Raw genomic sequence first — 20,694 nt, 5'->3', positions numbered from 1 at the left:
TGAGCCAGCCCCAACTATAAACCTGAACCAGCCCCAACTATAAACCTGATCCAACCCTAACTATAAACCTGATCCAGCCCCAACTATAAACCTGATCCAGCCCCAACTATAAACCTGATCCAGCCCCAACTATAAACCTGAACCAGCCCCAACTATGAACCTGATCCAGCCCTAACTATACACCTGATCCAGCCCTAACTATACACCTGATCCAGCCCTAACTATAATCCTGATCCAGCCCCAACTATAAACCTGATCCAGCCCCAACTATAAACCTGAGCCAGCCCTAACTATAAACCTGATCCAGCCCTAACTATAAACCTGATCCAGCCCTAACTATAAACCTGAACCAGCCCTAACTATAAACCTGAACCAGCCCTAACTATAAACCTGAGCAGCCCCAACTATAAACCTAAACCAGCCCCAATTATAAACCTGAACCAGCCCCAACTATAAACCTGAACCAGCCCCAACTATATACCTGAACCAGCCCCAACTATAAACCTAAACCAGCCCCAACTATAAACCTGAACCAGCCCCAACTATAAACCTGATCCAGCCCTAACTATATACCTCAACCAGCCCCAACTATAAACCTAAACCAGCCCTAACTATAAACCTGAACCAGCCCTAACTATAAACCTGAGCCAGCCCCAACTATACACCTGATCCAGCCCTAACTATAAACCTGAACCAGCCCTAACTATAAACCTGAACCAGCCCCAACTATAAACCTGAACCAGCCCCAACTATATACCTGAACCAGCCCCAACTATAAACCTGAACCAGCCCCAACTATAAACCTGAACCAGCCCCAACTATAAACCTGATCCAGCCCCAACTATATACCTGAACCAGCCCCAACTATAAACCTAAACCAGCCCTAACTATAAACCTGAACTAGCCCCAACTATAAACCTGAGCCAGCCCCAACTATACACCTGATCCAGCCCTAACTATAAACCTGAACCAGCCCTAACTATAAACCTGATCCAGCCCCAACTATAAACCTGAGCCAGCCCCAACTATACACCTGATCCAGCCCTAACTATAAACCTGATCCAGCCCCAACTATACACCTGATCCAGCCCTAACTATAAACCTGATCCAGCCCCAACTATAAACCTGATCCAGCCCCAACTATAAACCTGAGCCAGCCCCAACTATAAACCTGAGCCAGCCCCAACTATAAACCTGATCCAGCCCCAACTATAAACCTGAGCCAGCCCCAACTATAAACCTGAACCAGCCCCAACTATAAACCTGATCCAACCCTAACTATAAACCTGATCCAGCCCCAACTATAAACCTGATCCAGCCCCAACTATAAACCTGATCCAGCCCCAACTATAAACCTGAACCAGCCCCAACTATGAACCTGATCCAGCCCTAACTATACACCTGATCCAGCCCTAACTATACACCTGATCCAGCCCTAACTATAATCCTGATCCAGCCCCAACTATAATCCTGATCCAGCCCCAACTATAAACCTGATCCAGCCCCAACTATAAACCTGAGCCAGCCCTAACTATAAACCTGATCCAGCCCTAACTATAAACCTGATCCAGCCCTAACTATAAACCTGAACCAGCCCTAACTATAAACCTGAACCAGCCCTAACTATAAACCTGAGCAGCCCCAACTATAAACCTAAACCAGCCCCAACTATAAACCTGAACCAGCCCCAACTATAAACCTGAACCAGCCCCAACTATATACCTGAACCAGCCCCAACTATAAACCTAAACCAGCCCCAACTATAAACCTGAACCAGCCCCAACTATAAACCTGATCCAGCCCTAACTATAAACCTAAACCAGCCCTAACTATAAACCTGAACCAGCCCTAACTGTAAACCTGAGCCAGCCCCAACTATACACCTGATCCAGCCCTAACTATAAACCTGAACCAGCCCTAACTATAAACCTGATCCAGCCCCAACTATAAACCTGAGCCAGCCCCAACTATACACCTGATCCAGCCCTAACTATAAACCTGATCCAGCCCCAACTATACACCTGATCCAGCCCTAACTATACACCTGATCCAGCCCTAACTATAAACCTGAGCCAGCCCCAACTATACACCTGATCCAGCCCTAACTATAAATCTGAACCAGCCCCAACTATAAACCTGATCCAGCCCCAACTATACACCTGATCCAGCCCTAACTATAAACCTGAGCCAGCCCCAACTATACACCTGATCCAGCCCTAACTATAAACCTGATCCAGCCCTAACTATAAACCTGATCCAGCCCTAACTATAAACCTGATCCAGCCCTAACTATAAACCTGAACCAGCCCTAACTATAAACCTGAACCAGCCCTAACTATAAACCTGATCCAGCCCTAACTATAAACCTGATCCAGCCCTAACTATAAACCTGATCCAGCCCTAACTATAAACCTGATCCAGCCCTAACTATACACCTGATCCAGCCCTAACTATAAACCTGAGCCAGCCCCAACTATACACCTGATCCAGCCCTAACTATAAACCTGAACCAGCCCTAACTATAAACCTGATCCAGCCCCAACTATAAACCTGAGCCAGCCCCAACTATACACCTGATCCAGCCCTAACTATAAACCTGATCCAGCCCCAACTATACACCTGATCCAGCCCTAACTATACACCTGATCCAGCCCTAACTATAAACCTGAGCCAGCCCCAACTATACACCTGATCCAGCCCTAACTATAAATCTGAACCAGCCCCAACTATAAACCTGATCCAGCCCCAACTATACACCTGATCCAGCCCTAACTATAAACCTGAGCCAGCCCCAACTATACACCTGATCCAGCCCTAACTATAAACCTGATCCAGCCCTAACTATAAACCTGATCCAGCCCTAACTATAAACCTGAACCAGCCCTAACTATAAACCTGAACCAGCCCTAACTATAAACCTGATCCAGCTCTAACTATAAACCTGATCCAGCCCTAACTATAAACCTGATCCAGCCCTAACTATAAACCTGAGCCAGCCCCAACTATACACCTGATCCAGCCCTAACTATAAATCTGAACCAGCCCCAACTATAAACCTGATCCAGCCCTAACTATAAACCTGATCCAGCCCTAACTATAAACCTGAACCAGCCCTAACTATAAACCTGATCCAGCCCTAACTATAAACCTGATCCAGCCCTAACTATAAACCTGAACCAGCCCTAACTATAAACCTGATCCAGCCCTAACTATAAACCTGATCCAGCCCCAACTATAAACCTGCACCAGCCCCAACTATAAACCTGCACCAGCCCTAACTATAAACCTGATCCAGCCCTAACTATAAACCTGAGCCAGCCCCAACTATACACCTGATCCAGCCCTAACTATAAACCTGAACCAGCCCTAACTATAAACCTGATCCAGCCCCAACTATAAACCTGAACCAGCCCTAACTATAAACCTGATCCAGCCCCAACTATAAACCTGATCCAGCCCTAACTATAAACCTGAGCCAGCCCCAACTATACACCTGATCCAGCCCTAACTATAAACCTGATCCAGCCCTAACTATAAACCTGATCCAGCCCTAACTATAAACCTGAACCAGCCCTAACTATAAACCTGAACCAGCCCTAACTATAAACCTGATCCAGCCCTAACTATAAACCTGATCCAGCCCTAACTATAAACCTGATCCAGCCCTAACTATAAACCTGAACCAGCCCTAACTATAAACCTGATCCAGCCCTAACTATAAACCTGAACCAGCCCTAACTATAAACCTGATCCAGCCCTAACTATAAACCTGATCCAGCCCTAACTATAAACCTGAACCAGCCCTAACTATAAACCTGATCCAGCCCTAACTATAAACCTGATCCAGCCCCAACTATAAACCTGCACCAGCCCCAACTATAAACCTGCACCAGCCCTAACTATAAACCTGATCCAGCCCTAACTATAAACCTGATCCAGCCCTAACTATAAACCTGAACCAGCCCTAACTATAAACCTGATCCAGCCCTAACTATAAACCTGATCCAGCCCTAACTATAAACCTGAACCAGCCCTAACTATAAACCTGATCCAGCCCTAACTATAAACCTGATCCAGCCCCAACTATAAACCTGCACCAGCCCCAACTATAAACCTGCACCAGCCCTAACTATAAACCTGATCCAGCCCTAACTATAAACCTGATCCAGCCCTAACTATAAACCTGATCCAGCCCTAACTATAAACCTGATCCAGCCCTAACTATAAACCTGAACCAGCCCTAACTATAAACCTGATCCAGCCCTAACTATATACCTGAACCAGCCCCAACTATAAACCTAAACCAGCCCTAACTATAAACCTGAACCAGCCCTAACTATAAACCTGAGCCAGCCCCAACTATACACCTGATCCAGCCCTAACTATAAACCTGAACCAGCCCTAACTATAAACCTGATCCAGCCCCAACTATAAACCTGAGCCAGCCCCAACTATACACCTGATCCAGCCCTAACTATAAACCTGATCCAGCCCCAACTATACACCTGATCCAGCCCTAACTATACACCTGATCCAGCCCTAACTATAAACCTGAGCCAGCCCCAACTATACACCTGATCCAGCCCTAACTATAAATCTGAACCAGCCCCAACTATAAACCTGATCCAGCCCCAACTATACACCTGATCCAGCCCTAACTATAAACCTGAGCCAGCCCCAACTATACACCTGATCCAGCCCTAACTATAAACCTGATCCAGCCCTAACTATAAACCTGAACCAGCCCTAACTATAAACCTGAACCAGCCCTAACTATAAACCTGATCCAGCCCTAACTATAAACCTGATCCAGCCCTAACTATAAACCTGATCCAGCCCTAACTATAAACCTGAGCCAGCCCCAACTATACACCTGATCCAGCCCTAACTATAAATCTGAACCAGCCCCAACTATAAACCTGATCCAGCCCTAACTATAAACCTGATCCAGCCCTAACTATAAACCTGAACCAGCCCTAACTATAAACCTGATCCAGCCCTAACTATAAACCTGAACCAGCCCTAACTATAAACCTGAACCAGCCCTAACTATAAACCTGATCCAGCCCTAACTATAAACCTGATCCAGCCCTAACTATAAACCTGAACCAGCCCTAACTATAAACCTGATCCAGCCCTAACTATAAACCTGATCCAGCCCCAACTATAAACCTGCACCAGCCCCAACTATAAACCTGCACCAGCCCTAACTATAAACCTGATCCAGCCCTAACTATAAACCTGAGCCAGCCCCAACTATACACCTGATCCAGCCCTAACTATAAACCTGAACCAGCCCTAACTATAAACCTGATCCAGCCCCAACTATAAACCTGAACCAGCCCTAACTATAATCCTGATCCAGCCCCAACTATAAACCTGAACCAGCCCTAACTATAAACCTGAACCAGCCCTAACTATAAACCTGATCCAGCCCTAACTATAAACCTGAACCAGCCCTAACTATAAACCTGATCCAGCCCTAACTATAAACCTGATCCAGCCCTAACTATAAACCTGAACCAGCCCTAACTATAAACCTGATCCAGCCCTAACTATAAACCTGATCCAGCCCCAACTATAAACCTGCACCAGCCCCAACTATAAACCTGCACCAGCCCTAACTATAAACCTGATCCAGCCCTAACTATAAACCTGATCCAGCCCTAACTATAAACCTGAACCAGCCCTAACTATAAACCTGATCCAGCCCTAACTATAAACCTGATCCAGCCCTAACTATAAACCTGAACCAGCCCTAACTATAAACCTGATCCAGCCCTAACTATAAACCTGATCCAGCCCCAACTATAAACCTGCACCAGCCCCAACTATAAACCTGCACCAGCCCTAACTATAAACCTGATCCAGCCCTAACTATAAACCTGATCCAGCCCTAACTATAAACCTGATCCAGCCCTAACTATAAACCTGAACCAGCCCTAACTATAAACCTGAACCAGCCCTAACTATAAACCTGATCCAGCCCTAACTATAAACCTGATCCAGCCCTAACTATAAACCTGAACCAGCCCTAACTATATACCTGATCCAGCCCTAACTATAAACCTGAACCAGCCCTAACTATAAACCTGATCCAGCCCTAACTATAAACCTGATCCAGCCCTAACTATAAACCTGAACCAGCCCTAACTATAAACCTGATCCAGCCCTAACTATAAACCTGAACCAGCCCTAACTATAAACCTGAACCAGCCCTAACTATAAACCTGATCCAGCCCTAACTATAAACCTGATCCAGCCCTAACTATAAACCTGAACCAGCCCTAACTATAAACCTGATCCAGCCCTAACTATAAACCTGATCCAGCCCCAACTATAAACCTGCACCAGCCCCAACTATAAACCTGCACCAGCCCTAACTATAAACCTGATCCAGCCCTAACTATAAACCTGAGCCAGCCCCAACTATACACCTGATCCAGCCCTAACTATAAACCTGAACCAGCCCTAACTATAAACCTGATCCAGCCCCAACTATAAACCTGAACCAGCCCTAACTATAAACCTGATCCAGCCCCAACTATAAACCTGATCCAGCCCTAACTATAAACCTGAGCCAGCCCCAACTATACACCTGATCCAGCCCTAACTATAAACCTGATCCAGCCCTAACTATAAACCTGATCCAGCCCTAACTATAAACCTGAACCAGCCCTAACTATAAACCTGAACCAGCCCTAACTATAAACCTGATCCAGCCCTAACTATAAACCTGATCCAGCCCTAACTATAAACCTGATCCAGCCCTAACTATAAACCTGAACCAGCCCTAACTATAAACCTGATCCAGCCCTAACTATAAACCTGAACCAGCCCTAACTATAAACCTGAACCAGCCCTAACTATAAACCTGATCCAGCCCTAACTATACACCTGATCCAGCCCTAACTATAAACCTGAACCAGCCCCAACTATAAACCTGAGCCAGCCCCAACTATACACCTGATCCAGCCCCAACTATAAACCTGATCCAGCCCCAACTATACACCTGATCCAGCCCTAACTATACACCTGATCCAGCCCTAACTATAAACCTGATCCAGCCCTAACTATAAACCTGAACCAGCCCTAACTATAAACCTGATCCAGCCCTAACTATAAACCTGATCCAGCCCCAACTATAAACCTGCACCAGCCCCAACTATAAACCTGCACCAGCCCTAACTATAAACCTGATCCAGCCCTAACTATGAACCTGATCCAGCCCTAACTATAAACCTGATCCAGCCCTAACTATAAACCTGAACCAGCCCTAACTATAAACCTGATCCAGCCCTAACTATAAACCTGAACCAGCCCTAACTATAAACCTGATCCAGCCCTAACTATAAACCTGAACCAGCCCTAACTATAAACCTGATCCAGCCCTAACTATAAACCTGATCCAGCCCTAACTATAAACCTGAACCAGCCCTAACTATAAACCTGATCCAGCCCTAACTATAAACCTGATCCAGCCCCAACTATAAACCTGCACCAGCCCCAACTATAAACCTGCACCAGCCCTAACTATAAACCTGATCCAGCCCTAACTATAAACCTGATCCAGCCCTAACTATAAACCTGAACCAGCCCTAACTATAAACCTGATCCAGCCCTAACTATAAACCTGATCCAGCCCTAACTATAAACCTGAACCAGCCCTAACTATAAACCTGATCCAGCCCTAACTATAAACCTGATCCAGCCCCAACTATAAACCTGATCCAGCCCTAACTATAAACCTGAACCAGCTCTAACTATAAACCTGATCCAGCCCTAACTATAAACCTGATCCTGTCACGGCTCCGCTGTGACCTCAGCTTGTCTCCCCTCTGTGTGTGTGTGTGTGTGGCTTGAGTGCGACTGCAATCATCTGGTACCTGGGCTCATCTCCTCACCTGACAACAATTACACCATCATCACCTTCAGCTTAAATACCCCGGCATCCTGCAGTCTCATCGCCAGATTGTTCCTTCAGCTCAGCGGTAGCTACAACCTCGGCCCGTTGAGTTTAAAGCTTCGTCCTAGAGCAAGTTAGCCTTTTTGACATTTTCAACTAACTTGTGTTTTCTCTCTGCCTCAGCGATTCCCGCGCCACGTCGCTGCCCAGACGCCGCCGCACACACTGCCTCGCTGCCTCACCTGCTTGCTCCACCTGCATGCTCAACCGGCTCCACAGACAAGCAAAATAAAAACGCTTTTTTCATAACTAACAATGTTGAAATTGAGAAATTTGACCTTCTTGTTTCCAACTGAAATTACATGTTTGTACTGAAAAAAGGTACCGTTGATTACACGATACAGGTTCAAATGTTAACAGTACCCTACCTTACCAATATACATATATTGTATCATTATATTTTTATTTCTCAGGATAAGCAGGATTTTACTGTTGGCCATCACTTATTTCAAACAAAAAACGAATGATCATCTTCACTACTAGTGCAGTGCCCGTTTAAAACCTGCCTGTTCAGAACAGTGTGGCTGCATCAGACCTTCCAACTCTGGACGAATTTGAGTACCACTTTGGAGACGTGAATCATTGCGGTCAGCACAAGGAATTACTGAACGTAATTTATACATCATTCATCAGTTTCAGCATTCTGTGAGGCTGTGGTGGGTGGACATTAACATGCTCCCCTGGGAGAAAATGTTGTACAATTTTAAGATATATGCATCAATCTTGTCAGTCTGAGGGTGAAATGAAGAGGCTGATCGATGGATCAGTGTGTACTCTTTTCAGCAGCAGTGGAATGAAACTTTGCATTTCGGCCACCCAAGTACTTTATGGCTTGTGATTGACTTGAGTATTATTACTGCACCAACACGTGAAGGGCTCAAAAACAGAGTGAGGAGGAGGCAGGTCAGTAGCTCATAGAAAGACTTTACCTAATAAGGCTCGTTACACATGTGATCAGTCTGGAGAGGCAAAAGTCCAAAATCACTCGGATGAGGCAAACTCGAAAAAACCCATAGCAGGTCAAACACGAGAGACTAACACTGGGACAGAGAACAGACATGCTAGGAGGGGAAGACAAACTGGACCAAAGGGGAGCGCACAGAATGAATGCACAAGGAGTGAAGGGTCATCTGGAGCAGCTGAAGCCAATCAAGGCAGGACTCTGACAAGGAGAGGAACAAATGCCAAAATAAAACAGGACATGCGATGTGTTATGTAAGTTTATACTTCTACTAAACTGCATCTCAGAGGGAAATAGTTTTTACTTCACTACATTCAGACAACAATATTAGTTACGAGCAAATTTTCTGATTTACATTCGTAATACGAAATATAAATACACTGATAAACAACCATGTATTGTTAAGTAGTATATAATCATTAAGTATATAAAGTAGTTAGCTCCACCTTTTAAAGTGATGAACACATTAATGCATTGAGAAATATGATCCAATGATATCATTTAACGTTTTGAAAATTGAATATGCTTACTTTTGATACTTTAAAGGTGCACTGCGGAGGATTGGGCAGCCTCTAGCAGTCACCCTTTACCCAGACCCGCTGCTTCCCGGGTCTCTCTCTGCATGAAGGGATGGGGCTCCCAGGGCGACTGTCAACCAGGGCTTCAGGGGTCTGCGGCGATGTCGACCCTGTCACGTTTACCATGCTGTGAGAGTCTTCACCATTCATATCTAAACAACCAATGTGTTTATGGTTAAATTGTTTACAAGAGCATAGTGGTGGAAGAAGCTGCAGGATCTTTTATTTCAAGTTACTTTGAGGAACTTTCAACTGGTTATGAAACAGTCTCAATTTAATACTGAGGCCTCTATATTACTTCATGAGTAAACGAGACCATCAGTTACAAAAGTGGCTATTTCTGTAGTTATTCTTCACGGCCATCTGGTCGGATTCTTCACAAAATCAGATGAAATCATGCAGCTTCTCCAGAACTCCTTCAGTTCAGATTCCAGCGGGTCCTCCAGCAGCAAAAAGCCCACAGCTGACAGACCCACAACTGGCTTTGCTGCCTCTTCTAAAGGGACTCTGGTGCTCGGGAACTCTACCATCAAGGACCATCAATATCAACACAAAATGAGTGTAAAAATACTCTGTTACAAATAAAAGTACAGTCAAATTCCTGCATTCAAACAACTCATACAGCGATGTCAAAATGCGTGCATGCTGGGAAAAGATGTAGAATTTCTTTATCCCTTTAAGGGGGAAATGTGTCTCTGCATTGGACCCATCCCTGGAAATAGGGAGCAGTGGGAGCCAATGACAGGCGTCCAGGGAGCTGTTAAGGGTTCAGTGTATTGCTCAGGGACACTTCGACACGTGACACGTCCCAGTCGGGGATCGAACCGTTGACCTTCTGGTTCCCAGACGACCTCTTAACCCAGTGCACCATGGTCGCCCTCTAAGGTGAGGTTACAGGTTGGCAGGTCTGAATGCTGGCAGCTTTCTCCAGAACCGCTGGACTGGATCAAAGGAAGCACTGTGTTCCAAAAGTGCGGAGGTCATTGAGACTGTGGAGGCCTTGAGCAGTCAGATTATTTATTTGGCAGGACCTTCACGTGGACCAGTTTGTTTTACAGTGTGGTATAGGTACCTCTTCTTAAGACCTGAATCCACCACAAATTCATGATATGAAAATGTGAGTTTGTTCATTGTTCATTAAGATGTTTAAGTAAACACAGAACCTGACTCTGATCTGTTCATTAACTCGTGTATTGATCATTTTAAATGACGACATCAAATGGAACTTGACAAGCTTTGACTCATGAATTTGGGGAGAAATGCTGAGGTCATAGAACCAGCTGATGTGTGCAGTGACACTGAATCACTTAAATGTCATTTAACAAGGAAGCAGCAATAATAACGATTAGTACTTCTTAATAAATGATGAATGAGTTTGAAATCGTGTTTTAGCGAAGGGGAGGATCTGATTGGTTGGTCCATGTTAGCATAATGCCAACGGGCAGCAGGTACGAGTATAAAAAGTCTGTAGTTTAATAAAATAAAATATTTTGTATGTGTTTTTACTATTATTAATGAGCAAACTCAAACTTGTATTGTGAAAAGATTACCCATGAGCACATTGTAGAAGACTAAAGGCTATTAAAGGGTTAAGTATATCTCTATGTTTCTTCTGCGGTGGTAAGCCTCAGTCATTCATACTCTGGATTCATTCTGTTCTATACAGGCCGGAGGATAATCCACACAAAGCATTTGATCCATTTATTTGATTTCATGTAGAATATTTAAAAGTGCGAACACTTAATAACCTTGAAGGATGTCACATCGCATAGCTGAGGCATTACTGTTGTGACAGCAGAGCAAAAGCAATAAAGTCAAAGTTCAAGGTAAATCCACTTGAGTCAGACTCATCACATGTCCCAACACAAGAGCCTGTATGATCCACCTCACCGCGGATAAAGCCTTCATTAAATACATTCACAACATAATGTATGATGATTCCAGTGTCTGCGCCCATTGGCAAATTTATTCACGATCAGTTGTGGGAGAGTGGCAGAAATATGAGTTGATAACAGTTGTAAATTCTGTTCATTTGTTTATTTATTTAATTAGCTCTCCTTAATCGCTGAAGCAAACAAGCACATACGTCACAGCTTTTACTTTGAAGGCAAGACGTCTTTGTTTCAGGCTCTTGACTTCCTTTACTCAATTTTCTTTATTCAAATTGGATAATGGACGAAGCTGACGGATTTGCACATCTTCATTCGATGTGACATGAACACAGGAAGTCTTAACTGTTTCAGCAGCATCAGCTATCGAAGAACAAACTCACAATACATCTGCAATAACACAAGTAGACCCATGACATGAGTTCGTACCCTAACCTGACATTGTTCAATTATACTTTATTTGTGTGTGAAAATATTCATTTAGAAGTAACCTGTTACTAAAGGTACTATATACATAAGTTATTATTAAAAGGTGTCCGATAAATGTGGTGGAGTTGAAGTAGAAAGTGGCATGAGAATAAAAAACTCAAGTACTTGTAATTTAACCCTTTCATACAGGACATGAGTACACGTACCAGATCCAACAACTGCAGATAGAAACACGTCAGTGACACAGAGGTCATTTACCCCCCACACCTCTGCTGTAAAAGTCAAACTCTTTAACAACCAGATGTTACAGTGCTGCGCGTGTGTGACCGATGAGTCACTTAAGCTCACAAACAGAAAAGACAAGGTCACTGCAAAGCTGCAAACAGTAACCCAGTGGCACTGAACAGGCTGAGCATTGTTTGAAACGCTGCACAGGTCCTTTGTGAAGGTTGGTGTCTCTGTGACATCACATGAAGATACAAATACATCAAAGTGATCAACTCACAGCATAGAAAGGCCTAAGATACCTGAGACCACTTCACAGCTTTGCTTCCTGTCATAAAATAAATAACTACATTTTATGTCCAGTATAATCTCGTGTTTACGACGGCAGTTTGTCACATTCAGTGTTTCCGGCTCCTCCCCGTGAACTTTGGAAAGCCTTTTTTTCAGGCGGTCAGAGCTTCTCTTCTTCTCATCTCAGCTCCAGACAGAACATCAGAGAAGTGAGTACACATTCAAATGACTAACTATGTACGGTAGTTCTGAATTCATTGTAGAACGTAACACATTCACATACAAACACCACAGCAATGGGTTGGATGGTTGACTCTGTATGTCGTGTTTGGCTGGTTGTGAAGCTGCACTGTTGAGTTTCAGTCACAGCATGTTAACCTTTGTGGGTCATGTGATTTCACAGCAGATAAATAATGTTTGATTTGTGGTTTCTTATTGTTTCCCTCTCATGGTGTGCAGTGCATGTCGATGGTATGTTCTGGTGTGATGTGGTGGGCTCAGGCTTGGGGAGTAACGCATTACATGGGAAAGCATTGAGCAATTAGGTACAAAAACAGGTTCCCGTATTCCGTTACAGATTCAGAGACAAAGACACTCAGATTACATTTGGTAAAAATGTTCCATTCAATTCCATTCAAAAAAAAGAAACTCTACAAAACAATGTTTTATGTGGCAATGTAAAAGTAAATAATCGACCTTCCAGACTGGAACTCAGTCCCCTCCCCCAGGTGAAGACATGCATGTGACTGGAATCCATTTATAAAGAACCATGTTGATATTGTTTTAAGGGGACTAACAACCTCTGTTCTGCTTCAGCTGGTCCAAAGCAAGCGCTCACGTGTTAGTCCCTCATCAAACATGAAGAATCCAACAAATAACACGATTTTAACAATTATCCCACAAAGCTTCAATGTAATACTACTGAAGTGAACATATCATGGTTCTACACTTTCACCAGTGAAGTCATGCGTTTAAAGATATTTATTAAAAAGAGCCTGAATCAGTCACCAGAGGGCAGCTGCTCTCTCAGGCGTGAGCTCCCCCCCCCCCCCCCCATAGACTCTGACCCTTTGCCTGGGTCCTAATGCTCGACCCTGTCACCTGCCGTCCCACACATACAAAACCATTTCCTTTTCTATTCATTTGAATATTTAGTATTCTATATGTGATGGAACTAATCAGATTATATTACTTTTATATCGAGATACTTGGATAAGTTTACTGAATACATTTTTGAACAGGTAATTAACAACTGTATTTTAAAGGAATGCAATGCTCTTGCACGGTGGCGGATGGTATTATGATATGAAACTGCTCTGTGGTCATTGTAGCATCACGCAGCCGGTGATTGTCAGCCCAGAGCAAAGAAAACGCTATGCAACAGATCACCATGCATCATTTAGAGATCTCTCAACAATAGTCGTAATAATTCACATTCAAATTCAGCCAATCCAGATGCTCATTGCACAATACTGGAGTCTGTTTTGAAGCTAAATACGATTCACTGCCATCATGTCACCTCGTAGAAATGAGCCACGTTCCTCAGTAGCTTTGAATGGAAAGCTTGACATGTCAGTGATTTTTAAAAACAATGCTTTATCCTCTTCAGATATGGTTGGTGCCTGGATCTTATTGTTTCCTCTCCTGTTAGGTAAGTCTGTGCATCATTCAGACATTTAGAACTGATTCATACATGAACAACAACGTGTCACTCTCTCAACATCTGCAGGGGCGAGGGCATTCATGATCCACAACAGCCAGAGCAGCCTGTGTCTGGAGGAATCTGCAGCTACAGGTGAAGTCCTGCTGAAGAACTGCAACCTGGACTCAGAGTCTCAGCAGTGGATCTGGATTGAGCAGGACATGCTGATGTGTGTCGAATCATCCAGATGTTTGTCAGCCCTGCAGAGAGAGCCTGTTCAGGCTCGGTCCTGCCGGGGGTCGGAGGTCGATGCGACGGGGTTGTTGTGGGACTGTGACAGGGGCAGACTGATCAACAGGAACACCTCTATGCTGCTGTCAACAGATGGCTGCCATCTGGTTCTCACCCATGACAGCAAACTCTCAAAGTGGAAATCTCTGGATGAAGGGGACATCTGCCAGGAAAAGCTGAGTAAGTCAGTGAGGAGTAAAGGAACAGAGATGTCTGTGTGTGGCAGGCACTTCTGATTTTTATATTCCATATTTGTATTCAAGATTGCTAGACTGAAGTGAGTTAGAGATAAGTGACTTCACATGCAGTCAGACCACGGTGGGAGAAGCATTTTACTTAAACCTGCAATCACTGATTTCTCTTGTCCACTTGTTTGCAGCAGGAGCATGTCGGGAACACAACAACGACATAAGTTCATATGTTAACCTTTTAAGTTGATATGTTGAACTTGTAAGCAAAGAGCTGCCTATTTACACATTTACAGAACAGATCAACGTCTTTGTGTTTGTGTCCACCTGATCGATGTCGGCCCAATGTTCTCTCTCTCCACCAACCCCTGAGGGAACATCTGTCCCTTTAGCAGCTAAATGCTCCAGTACGTCCACCAGCTGGTCTCTGACTGTCTGCTGCTGAGCAGCTCGTGAACATTGTCTTTTTAAAGCATTTGATAACAGCTGGAATCAATGCTCAGCAGTGAGTGAGCGATAGTGTCGTGTTTACAGTGAATGCAGCCTTAACTGGCTTAAAGGGGCAAACTTGTAGTCATCTCATTGGTTTGACATTGAAGATTTGAAGACAGTTTCGATTCTTAAAGTATGGAATGATGAAAACCATTGGGTGATTTGGTTTTACTGACTTAAGCTTCGACAGCCAGAAGAACTGGTAATTGGTTCTAATTCACGAACTGTATATGAGATTAAAAGACGTTGTTTACAGAATATGAAACTGTTGCATGTGTTTGACATTATGCAAATAATGTTTCGGAGACATCACTTAGCATAAGACTGATGATAATAAGTTAGCTTTCGTCTCATATTTGTCATACGGCTTGTGATCTATGCATCCAGGGTCCAGGAGGGCATCTGATGACCTTGAAGAGTTCGAGGCTGCAAAGGAGCAGACAGGTGATGCGGCGGCCATGACGGATGAACAGAGAGAATACCTGCGCTGGTACTATCGCACTGAGGACCGTAAGTGCTGCTGCTGCTGCGTCCACAAAGTTCCATCAGAATTGGGCCAGTTTTTATTTCCTTTATTTTGCTGAGAAACAACAAAGCAAACAGACACCATGAGCTCCCTGGTGGAGGTAATAAGTCCTTAATAGTGCAGCTGATTACAGTTTGAAAACACTTCTGAGAAAACATCAATCTGTCTGATGTGGTGTCTTTTTGTCTCATTGTGGTGCGTCGAGCTGTGATTGGCTCATTACTGCCCCTTGAGGTATTTGGGAAGAACCACAGTTGGGGTGGATATTATTTTCAGCTAATGGCTCCAAGGAGCAACAAAGTGCCCATTCCACACTTTATTAAAAACACAAACGTAAGACTTAAGCTTCATCAGAAACATTTTTTTAAATATATATTTTCACGATACAAGAGAAAAGATGAAGGATGAAGACCAACTGATAGATTTAGCAAATGCTTGTCTGGTTAACGTCCACATCTCCATTGAAGAGCAGCAGACAGACACTTCCCGAAGCCAACAAAGACCCAGGTCTTTGTCCACACAGCAGATGAGACAGAAACAAACAGCACTACGTCACCACCATTTCATTTTCACTAGAATATCTATATCCTTCAAAAACACTTCAACAGCCAATTAACATGGTGGGATGCTATGATTTAAATAAAGGTTCTTTTCATGTTTTGTCAGTTTCATAAACAAATCAAATCATTTTCTACCTTGTTACAGGGTTAGGGTTCCCGGGGCTCATTCCGGGAAAAGGAAGTAACAGGTTACAATGTTATTTATTTTAAATGAGGATCTCTTCTGTTGAACATGAGAGAACGAAGGTAACAAAAGCAGCAACAGGGCGACGAGAGCTGTTTCCAAATCAAAGAAACGAATAAAACCAAAAGAGATTCTAAAAAAGTTGGTCTTCAACTTATCTAAAACCAAAACGAATGAAAGTAAAGACTAAAAAAACAACAGCACAAGCTGTTCCGAGTGTTTTAGGGCCTTCTCAGCTGCTGCACCTCCCCTCTGGAACGCCCTCCCCATCCACATCCGTGAGGCTTCCTCCCTATCAACATTCAAACTAGCCCTCCACGACAGGACCCATTCAGCACAGCTCCACTACAGGACCCATCCAGCACAGCTCCACTACAGGACCCATTCAGCACAGCTCCGCTACAGGACCCATTCGGCACAGCTCCCCTACAGGACCCATTCGGCACAGCTCCCCTACATAACCCATTCGGCACAGCTCCGCTACAGGACCCATTCGGCACAGCTCCCCTACAGGACCCATTCGGCACAGCTCCCCTACAGGACCCATTCGGCACAGCTCCCCTACAGGACCCATTCGGCACAGCTCCACTACAGGACCCATCCGGCACAGCTCCACTACAGGACCCATCCGGCACAGCTCCACTACAGGACCCATCCGGCACAGCTCCGCTACAGGACCCATTCGGCACAGCTCCACTACAGGACCCATCCGGCACAGCTCCGCTACAGGACCCATTCGGCACAGCTCCGCTACAGGACCCATTCGGCACAGCTCCGCTACAGGACCCATTCGCCACAGCTCCGCTACAGGACCCATTCGGCACAGCTCCGCTACAGGACCCATTCGGCACAGCTCCGCTACAGGACCCATTCGGCACAGCTCCGCTACATGACCCATTCGGCACAGCTCCCCTACAGGACCCATTCGGCACAGCTCCACTACAGGACCCATTCGGCACAGCTCCACTACATGACCCATTCGGCACAGCTCCCCTACAGGACCCATTTGGCACAGCTCCACTACAGGACCCATTCGGCACAGCTCCACTACATGACCCATTCGGCACAGCTCCCCTACATGACCCATTCGGCACAGCTCCCCTACAGGACCCATTCGGCACAGCTCCACTACAGGACCCATTCGGCACAGCTCCACTACATGACCCATTCGGCACAGCTCCCCTACAGGACCCATTCGGCACAGCTCCACTACAGGACCCATTCGGCACAGCTCCCCTACAGGACCCATTCGGCACAGCTCCACTACAGGACCCATTCAGCACAGCTCCCCTACAGGACCCATTCAGCACAGCTCCACTACAGGACCCATTCGGCACAGCTCCCCTACAGGACCCATTCAGCACAGCTCCACTACAGGACCCATTCGGCATAGCTCCCCTACATGACCCATTCAGCACAGCTCCCCTACATGACCCATTCAGCACAGCTCCCCTACATGACCCATTCAGCACAGCTCCACTACAGGACCCATTCAGCACAGCTCCACTACAGGACCCATTCGGCACAGCTCCCCTACATGACCCATTCGGCACAGCTCCCCTACATGACCCATTCGGCACAGCTCCCCTACATGACCCATTCGGCACAGCTCCCCTACATGACCCATTCGGCACAGCTCCACTACAGGACCCATTCAGCACAGCTCCACTACAGGACCCATTCAGCACAGCTCCACTACAGGACCCATTCAGCATAGCTTCTCCACTTATTCTGTTTGTTGTTTGTTGTTTTTTTTGTTTGTTCTGTCTGTCTCTGCCTTGTAAAGCGTCTTTGGGTATCTTGAAAAGCGCGATAGAAAATTGATTTATTATTATTATTATTATCATCATTATTTTAAAGTCTGTGGGACAACAGTGTGTCGTATACCTGCAACTAAAGAATCTCACTAGTACCTCCTATAAAATAACATCAGGACAGCTCCACGTGAGTCTGGAAGGGTTTGTGGCGCGCTCGATTAACTCGAGGCCAGTCTGGGTCCAGTCTTCATGCTCTTCCTCAAAGCCTTCCTTCTCTTGATTGGCACAACTGACGGTGTGGGACCAATCGGGTCCTTGGCTGGAGGAGCACCTGATTAATCAGCGGAGTCTTCACATCCGCAGTTTACCTGAAAAGGCAATCACACAAGGCCAGAGCATAGACAGGGAGCGACCCTAACATACATACGTATGAAGACATATAGAATTCATCTCCTTTAACAATAATTTGTGCCCAGTACATCTTTTCGACAAAAAAGTTAAATTGCCTTGTTAGAAATTCTTTGAATTACATAATGTCCGTCTCACCTATGTAAACATTGGGGATATCTGATTTGGTCCATGTTGTTCAGTGTAGAGTGTCATCCTGGCTTCTATCACAGAGCTCCATGTCGCACGCTTCTGACAAGGACAAGATGAGCGCCACATAACAGGAGACATTTGTTAAGGCCACAACTTCTGGTCACAGGGAGAAATCGCCCCCCCCCCCCCCCCCCCCCCCCCTTGCAGCCATGCTGTCTCAATCGCCTCCAAAACACAACAGCAGGTTAAAGTAAAAATCAAATGGATTTATTATCCAAGAAGCATAAAAACAGATACAGACAGTTACAAACCGAATCACACCACCAATAACAAAACAAACCTATGTATAAAATTAAATGTGAGATCCAATCCGAGCCACCCAGAAGGCTGGTCTGCCTCCACGGTGGCCAGCAGAAGATATGAAAACCCCCCAGAGTTTCAAACCCTTTGTCCCCTCAAAGTTGCATTCCTCAGCTCATCGATCAGCTCACTGATTGGCTGAAGTCCAACAAGCCCCACCTGGGCCTATGCCCCATTGTCCTAAACTTCACACCTCAAGCAGCCACTTTCACACCACCCCCACTCCAGCACATTCCTCAGACCCCATCTCACAGACACTTAATGCATGAAATAAAACTTAAAACCCTCACACATTCAGTAATTGCCTCTGGCAGCCTCTTGCTGTTGTTTTTTGACATTAATTGTTAAGTGCTAAACTAATATTATATGAGCTGCATGTTTAGCAGTCTTCTTCCTGTTGCAGCAACCATATGGACCTTTGTGCTGCTGGGACTGGCCTTCGTCTGCCTTCTCGTTGGTTTCCTGCTGCTGGGAATGGGAGCCATGGCCAGCAAGTATGCAACGACATTTTCATAGCAACACTAACATTGATATTTTATAGACTGTTGGGTGACATAGTTTCTGTCTCTTCTCTCAGGAGCAGAAAGAAGATTGCAAAGTACAAGGCAGCTGCTGATGTGGCTCAGAAAAGTGAGGAGCTGCGGCTCATGTTACCGCTCAGAGACGACAGCAGCAGCAAAGCATCACCGGCACTTGAAAGGCCGATGACGGCAACCAACGGGGATGTGAGCGAGCTCAAAGCAGGAGACATCGTGGTCACGTGGAAGGACGGCAACACGTCCTGCCTGTACTCTGATCCCCCAGCAGAGGAGAAACAGGAGGAGGATCAGGAGGAGAAACCGGAGGAGCTGTCTGCTGATGAGGCAGTGAAGACGATGGAGTGAAGAGTCTAACAGCAGGTGTGAATAATGTCAGCCTGTAATACAGCATGCTCCTCTAGAGGCAGCAGTTAGCTGCTCCCCACCCACTGCTCCACCTCGTCATGCTGACAGTGTGTACAACTTTGATGGACTGCTAATACGAAGTTACAAAGCATTAGGTCTGTAAAACCTGCTGACTCTCCACATTCACAGCAGCCCGACAGTCCAACAGATGAATTAATCCCTGGACAGGTTATGTCCACATTCAATGGGAAGGTGGAAATATTCCATCAGTTTAAATGTAGGCACAATGTTAAAGGGATATACCGTATGAGTAACAGAGTTTTGTCACATGAGGAACGTTGTTTATGCCTTTGGCTAAAACTAAAATTCTACATGATAAACGCTGTATTTACATGCAACTAAAAATGAAAAACGAGCAATTTTAAATAATAAAAGTAATTTTCTTTTCATGGTATTCCAGTGTTTCCCACCGAATTACATTCTACCTGAAGCGGGAGCGGACTCGGGGGTGGGGGGGGGGGGTGGTTGAGGTCATACTGTATGCATATGATGAGCGTGAGACATATCTTATACCTTGTGCTGTTTTGTTGTTAGCTACTGCTGCTGTGTGAGACAGCCAGCCAAGTAGAAGCTGTGCTAACATTTGAAACAAATGAGATACTTTGTGTTCATTTGGAAGCTTTAGGTCTTCAGTCGTTATGCTAAGCTGCGCTAACTCTACTTAACATAGAAATGATAGAGGTATTGATTGTCTCATCTAACTCAGAAAGACAGTGAAAAAGCGTGTATCCCAAACTGTTCAAAGAATGATTCGAGCGATGTCCAAATGAAAAGAGCGTGTCACTGCAAGGCGCCCCTTGGTGTTCAGTTGTGTTGAGATGTGGTGTATTGTCAAGGCCATATTATGATTCTCAAGACTTGGATGGACATG

General features: G+C 45.1%; 1 protein-coding gene across 1 annotated transcript; it reads left to right on the top strand.

Annotated features, from left to right (window-relative positions):
• The first annotated feature begins 12,537 nt into the window (after positions 1 to 12,537).
• On the top strand, positions 12,538 to 20,173 carry LOC306796792 (uncharacterized protein). Its single transcript, XM_079295860.1, has 6 exons — positions 12,538 to 12,548; positions 13,949 to 13,990; positions 14,069 to 14,452; positions 15,340 to 15,462; positions 19,283 to 19,373; positions 19,457 to 20,173. Exons 2-6 carry the CDS (start codon positions 13,951 to 13,953, stop codon positions 19,761 to 19,763), a joined length of 945 nt encoding a protein of 314 aa, XP_079151986.1. The 5' UTR covers positions 12,538 to 12,548; positions 13,949 to 13,950; the 3' UTR covers positions 19,764 to 20,173.
• Positions 20,174 to 20,694: the final 521 nt, after the last annotated feature.

The sequence above is a fragment of the Melanostigma gelatinosum genome (genome assembly GCF_949748355.1).
Source record: "Melanostigma gelatinosum genome assembly, chromosome: 2".
In the NCBI taxonomy this organism is placed as follows: Eukaryota; Metazoa; Chordata; class Actinopteri; order Perciformes; family Zoarcidae; genus Melanostigma; species Melanostigma gelatinosum.
This window is presented reverse-complemented; position numbering and strand designations above follow the sequence as displayed.